The following is a 6927-nucleotide window of genomic DNA, read 5'->3' as shown; positions in this document are numbered from 1 at the left end:
ACGGTCTCCGAGGAGGCGGAGGGGACACGCCACGTGTCCTGCTCCCACAGCGGGAGGAGCATCTCCCTTCTCCCACCCTCCGAGACCACAGGCTGCAATGCCAGCCAGCCCCTTATTCCCTATCACCACACAATTTTGTTTAATAATGAAAAATAACTACAGAAGTCGCTGGGGTTCCTAAGTTTTGGCATTGTTTTTCCACTTTGCTCTCTGAATTTAAAGAGTAAAGCCAACGAATAAGCACACCGACACTGAGGGTTATGAATTATTCTTCTTTTAATTTCACATGGTTTAAAATACGATATGAAATAAGGCTACAGTATATAAAAAACTCTCCAGCAAAATGATGTGCCAGCATCAGCAATTAAAACAAAACCAATCCCCTCCTTCTTTAAGAATTCAATGTAGGAGGGATTTTTTTTTTTTTTGTATCCTTTAAAAACAAAACAAAACAAAACAAAACACAACACACGGACACACACACACATCGCTACATCTCTAAGCTACCTCAGCTCAGTTTTTTTAAAAAGCACCTGCTTTTTCTTTTTTTTTAATCTCGCTTTTAAAATTTTTTTCCACTTTTAAAAAATATAAATTATATGAAAATACAAGTTGGAAAATAGTCGAACAGCACAATATAACAATCTCTTTTTTTTTTTTTCTTCTTCTATGTTTATCAGCTTAAAAAAAAATCCCATGTGTAAAAACAAAACAAAACAAAACAAAGACTTTTTTTTTTTTTTTACTGAGGCAGTTAATTCCTGGAGATATTCCATTATAACATATATGTATACATAGATTTATCATTTATTTAAACCTCTTTGGAATGTAGACAACAGCTCACGGATGTTATATAGACCCTACCAGAGAGCAGAGCACACCAAGGCATCCAAATTTTGCGACGTTAACGAGGAACAAGCAACCAAGCCCTAAAGCCTCGCAGAAAACCCCCCCAGAAGAGCAAGAGACGGAAGATGGGGATGTTTCCTGCAGCATCTGAATTTATCGGTGCTTACTGGGACCTTTGTTTTGGAGGAGGTGTTGGTTTGGAAAGACATGAGGAGGTTAAATCATACAGTATTTTTTATTTCTTGCCCTGTTTGGTTATTTCCCCACGTCTGGAGCGGGACGGTGGTAGTGTGGAAATAAAATGGATCTACACTTGCACACACACAAGTGTCCACGAGTTATGGTCACCCTACATGCAGAGATGGAAGAGAGACAGGCAGCAGAAAAAGCACTTGCATTTTGCATCAGGTTTTTGTTTTTTTCCTTTTACTGAGGTCCCAAATACCAACTGCCGAGGCCCCAGAAAGCTGTTTGCAAGCGCTTATGCTCCCAAGGTAGGACTCAGGCTCTGCCAGAAAACCAAGGGGACATGCCCCTGCACAGAAAACAGCAGATCACGAGCAGGACACAGAAAATATTAAAAAAAAAGAAATCACCAAAAGCACCTGAGACATTCCAAAACAAGACAAAATTACCCAATTTCTAAAAGGCGTGTGTATCTGCTGAGGGTGAAGCTCGGCCCCTTGCAGAGAAACCAGCACAGGAGCGAGGCCCATCCCAGGCAGATCTCCACCATCCCTCTCAAACCCATCCTTCTGGTCCAGCACACGGGAGTGGGCGAACCAGAATTTCATGGCCTCAGAGAATAGGAGGTCAGAGGGTTTGGGTTCCAGCACATCCCTTGCTAAAAGTCAACATGCAGTTAAAAAGCAGAAAGAAAAAAGAAAAAAACCAAAGGAACAAGAACAAATCTGCAAATTTCCAGTGTATAAACAGCACATAGCCCTCTCCGGGATGGTCTCTAGATGGGGAATAAAAAATAGAAGAAAACAGGAAATGATGAACCTGCTGTCCCTGGGACTTTTCCGGCTGCACTTGCACACAGGCTGCGAGCTGGGATGGCAAACAGCCGGGAGAAACGATGGAGAAGCTCCAGCCAGGGGCTACTTCCAAAAAACAGAGCTGCTTTCCACGACTGGCCCTTCCTAACCTTTAAAGCACCTTCCTAAAATCACTAGGAACACACAGGTTCAGCTTGGAAACCTGGAAAAAATAAGCACAGTGGAGCTGACAAGGGATTTAGCCTGGCAGAAGGATGGGGTTGGTACCCGAACCTGCGGTTCCTTCCATTGGAGGGAAATTTTATCCCTGTTTTCCGCTTGAAAAAGGCACTTCAGCTGCAGTGGAGCATCCGAGCGAAGCAGGAGGCATGTCCTGGGACACGGCGTGGTGCCCAGGGCAGGAGACAGGGCACCCTTTCTAAGGGTGTAAGAGGGATTTTCCAAAGCACAGCTAGAAGTGGCCCGTGGTAAGCTAAGGGCACTCTGCGGTTGCACGCGAGACAGCAACCCCGACCGCCCGAAAAACCCCACCCGACTGCTGAAAATCCAACCCATACGATGTGTCCTGTCGGGATGCTCTTTAACTGCTCCTCCCCTGCACATTTCTGTGTCCCTTTTCAGCAGAGCTCTGCCCCGGTGCCTCACCGGTGGGGGGGGTCTCATCCACGGTACCTGTGTTTTCCTTTCCTCTCTCCAGCTCGGCCGAGCTGCTTTCTCCCATCCTCCCTGTCTGCCCGAGGAGATGAGCTGAAGTTTAACTTCCCAGCGGGCAGCGTCCCTTTCCTCCTTTGGTGCATGCTCCTTTCACCTTCCTTTCATCCCCTTTTTCCTTCCTTTCCGTCCATCCCACCCTTTTCTTCCCATATGCTCAGTGGGATGATGCGCAGCCCCAGCCCCGTGAGCTAACAGCATAATAACATCCCTCACCTAAACCACCTTCTGCTTCCACCCCCCATGGCTGGAGGTCCCTCTTGGCCCACTCATTTCCGCTCCACCAGCACCTTTTTTTTTTAAGCATGCAGCAGTTTTGGGGTTGACTTGCGCCAAAATGACCAACTGGGGATACAAAGGTGCCCCGAGGTCCGGAGGATGAGGAGGAGAGCCCAGCACCTCTGAGCATCACCTTGCCCCGGGGTCGAGCTCCCCATCCAACACTGCCCCTGTGCAGGGCGGGTTACGTGCCTGAATATTTTGGGGTTTTGCACACAGAGTCCTGCCCTGCTGACACAACAAATCAGCCTGTACTACACAGGCATCGCCCGGCGACCAACTCTGGAAAGCCTCTCCCCACCTCGCCCCCCGCTACTGTCTCACAGTGCCTCTGTAACGAACACAACTACCTAAACCACACAGACAGACAGACAAACAACACAAAAAGAAGGTACTTTTGGTTCAAACGCATAATACTGTCTTTAGAAAGAAAAAGCCCAGTGGCTCTCAGGGGTGACAGACCCCGTTTGGCGGTTGGATCCGCACGGATCCGGCTTCGGGGTCGTATCTGGATACGGAAACGCTCGCTGCCCCGTGCTCTAACTCACACCAGACCTTCCCCGAAGGCAGTCGGGAGCCTCAGTCTGCTCAGAGCAGCCTGGGAAGTGCTGGGGGCCGCAGGATTTACCCCTCTGAACGAGTCGCCGAAGGTTTGGAGGACAGATGGGAGCAGCTCCCCCCGGGACTGGTCCTGCAACCATCTCGGGCAAGCGCAGGAGACCTCTCGTTTACCCCAGCGACACCGGTCATATGCTTCATGTTAATCACACCCTGCCAGGGTTTGCAGGATCAGGCTTACAAAGAGCAGTAAAGAACCCATTTGCAAGGACAATTTCCTTTCTGCGTGTGCCCAGGCTGGTTTAGACATACAGCAATAAAGATAGAGCTGGTCGAAACAGGAAGGAAAGAACATTTCCCTTTGGTTTTTCAACTTTTTCCTGATGTTTTCGCCCCCAACCAACTTACATATTTTCCACTTACCACATTCAAAACATGGGAATTTCTCCCTTTTCCCCTTCAAAAAAAAAAAAACAAAACAAATTTTCTGAAAGCACCGAAGTGTTCCTTGAGCAAAAAAAGTGGTTTGGAAAATGCAGAAAAGACATTTTCCCCACAAACCTTGACAGGTTTCATGCACAAAACACAGCTGTACAAAAAGGCCCCTTTTTAAACAACAACAACGAAAGCAGAAATTTCAACCAGCTTTATCAGCAAATGGTGGAGCAAAGCGTGTGGGACTGAAAGCAAGAGTGGCACACCCAGCCAGCATCACCAGGAGCCAGTTTGGAGTTAAAATTTTCCTTCACACACGATTCGGAGATGCCGAGTCGTAGTGCTACACTTCTCCAGTGGGGTCTACATAAACTCGTTTGTTTTTTTTTTTTTTTTTTTTTCTTTTTCCTCACTGTGATAAAACTCTCTGCTGGCATAACAGAAACAAACACACACAATATTGCAATACTGAGACCATCTTAGAGCTTAAGACTATTTAAAAAAAAATACTGGCACAAAATTTAATAAAATAAAACTTTAACAAATTTTTTTTTTAAAAAAAAAAGAGTCTTGATCCCTCCTATAGCAAATATTCTGTCTTTTGTAGAAAAGAAGACAACCGACAGAAAGGTGATGTAACAAGAACGACAAACAGTTCTTGGTTCTTTCCTATATTGCCCCTCCCCGAAGCAGGAATATTCACCCACTTTGGTTTTCCCTCCCTGCCCCCAAAAAAAGTTTAAAATCCTCAAATCCTCGGGAACACTGTCATTTCCTGAACTGTCAGTTTGTGTGCGAATAATACAAAAACCAAAGGGATCCACATTTGATAACATTTTTTCTAAACAGCAGGGGATGGGGAGGGGTTTGGTTTTTTTTTTAAGTGAGCTACATTTTTCTGGCTTTCTTAAAACTCAGAATTTCACCCCCAAAAAAAGCCTGTCTTGGAGCTTTCAGGAAAAAAGCAAGCCCATCCTTCTCTGAACCAAACTTTTTAGGTTTTGGCTAAAAGTTTGTCTCTTCCGCCACCCTCTCGCCCAACATCCTCAAAGCATCAGATCTGAGTTGCTCTTTAAAAAAAAAAAAAAAACAAACAAAACCCAACAAAAATAACAGTAAAAATAAAAAAAGAACCAACAGAAAAGGTCCCATCGACTCTCCAAAATGACACGGGGCGATCCCTCCGCCCCGGCCGGCCACCTTCACTCGTCGGCATCGGGCTTGACGTCCAGCATGGCGTGGAGCTCCTCGGGCGTGTAGCCCAGCAGGCTCTGCAGGTCGCAGACGAAACGGTAGACGTAGCGTTTCCCGGCCGTCTTGTGGATGATGTTCTTGTCGTAGTAGTAGCGCAAGCCACGGCTCAGCTTCTCGTAGTTCATCTTGGGCTTGTTTTTCCTCTTGCCCCATCGCCTGGCCACCTGGGACAGGGGGGAGGAGAGTCAAGGCGGGGGTGCACGTCGCAGGGAAGGGAAGGAAAAAAATCAATCTGGCTTGGTTGGGCAGCATCAGGCAGCAGGGCCAGACTTGAGGGAAGGGAGAGCACTTTCTTTGTCTTTAAGATGGACACGGATGGGTCACAATCATTAAAATTTGGGAAAACCAACCTCCGTGCAATGGCAGAACATTGCAGACGACTCTATGGGGATTCAGGGAAAGGAACCAATGTCCCATCTGTTCCCCAAAATCAGTGGGAAGCCCCCCACCACCTGTACACACCCTATTTTCTTTGCTTTGATGATACATGTCTCTACAGTGTTTCAACTACTTCACGCCAGCTTTGGGCACAAATTACTGCTTCCTAGGTATTACTGCAGCCCTATCTTTAACAGGTTTTCAGCTGGACTCTAATTCATTCTTTTCCCCAAGAACAGAACAACATGACTGCCCAAATCTCAGCCCTGAAGGGAAGAGGGGAGGATTATCCACACCAATATTTCAGCGGCATTTGGGCTCTGCACTTAATTCCAGGGCACTCTACCTCGTCTGGGTCGGAAAGTTTGAATTCCCAGCCGTCGCCCGTCCAGCTGATGAAGGACTGACAGGACTTGTCAGTGAGCAGTTCCAGCAGGAATTGCCACAGTTGGATGGGTCCACTGCCTAGAAAGACAAAGGAAACATGAGATGTTAATGCCAGGAAAAGCACGGTCCCTTCTATCCCAGGGGATTTAAAAAAAAAAAAAAAATCACATGCAAACGGTGCTCACTGGAAAAAATAAAACCTTTTCCTATCAAAAAAACCCCATCAGCGGCCACAGGGCAAGATCTAGGCTGAGATGACAGCTTGAGAGTTAAATCCTGCAGGTAAAAGAGCTCCTTATTTGCAATAAGAGCTGAATATTCATGCACTGGAATGCTTTACTTCGAGTTACATAAATAGGATTATTTTTCTGGCATCCAAACAGTGAAGAGTCATTGTCTTGGCACAAGAGCACCACCATTTCCTCTGTGCCAAAAAGCTGCTGGCCATCATATGAACTCCGGCAGACTCCTGCTTCCCGACCTTGACTCTTTGCTCCGTCGCTGTTTAACCGAGATAAAGGGGGACCCAGGTATGAAAATTATTTGGCCTCTTTCCAGGGCGTGTTGCTGCAGGAACGGGCTCCGCCGGCTCGCGGAGCTCGGCGCGGGGAAGGCAGGGGCTGGCTGGCTCGGCAGACAGATCTCACCAGCTCAGGAGTGGTGGATCTCCCCAGCACAGCCTTGGCACAGTCTTAGCAAAGCCACGAGCAAACCTCCCCGTGGCTGCTGGTTCCCTTAAGCCAGGAGAGGCACGAGGCAGCACGCAGCATCCCACGCCACGGACATTCAGCTTCTCCTTACAACTCTGCCATGTCCATCTTTCCCCTGGGTGCTAATTGTGGCCAACAGCGATTTGCCTCGGTGTCCTGAGCCTGACCCATCTATCCTGCAGTACCCCGTGCACCCCGCTGCGAGCTTGCGGCTTCACAGCCTGGTTTTGGCTTGGATTAATGGTGTACGTGGAGTGATTTCGAAATACTTATTTCTTTTTTGCACTTGTGAACCAATCAAAGGTAGAGGAGAAGCCCTCAAGCCAAAATCTCCTTGATGAGCAACTTCCAAATGCGGCCGCACC

At 47.4% G+C, this 6927-nt stretch overlaps 1 protein-coding gene across 3 annotated transcripts in view; it reads right to left on the bottom strand.

Moving 5' to 3' along the window:
• Positions 1 to 258: 258 nt before the first annotated feature.
• The window catches only part of ETS1 (ETS proto-oncogene 1, transcription factor), a 78234-nt gene continuing 71565 nt past the window's right edge, over positions 259 to 6927 (bottom strand). For all 3 annotated transcript variants that reach the window (XM_074894921.1, XM_074894920.1, XM_074894922.1), the window contains 2 exons: positions 5812 to 5930; positions 259 to 5251 (listed from right to left, as the gene is read on the bottom strand). In XM_074894921.1, the coding sequence (XP_074751022.1) occupies positions 5036 to 5251; positions 5812 to 5930 (335 nt within the window). In that variant the 3' untranslated portion in view covers positions 259 to 5035. The remainder of the gene's footprint in view (positions 5252 to 5811; positions 5931 to 6927) is intronic.

Source organism: Strix uralensis, chromosome 26, assembly GCF_047716275.1.
Source record: "Strix uralensis isolate ZFMK-TIS-50842 chromosome 26, bStrUra1, whole genome shotgun sequence".
Lineage (NCBI taxonomy): Eukaryota > Metazoa > Chordata > Aves > Strigiformes > Strigidae > Strix > Strix uralensis.
This window is presented reverse-complemented; position numbering and strand designations above follow the sequence as displayed.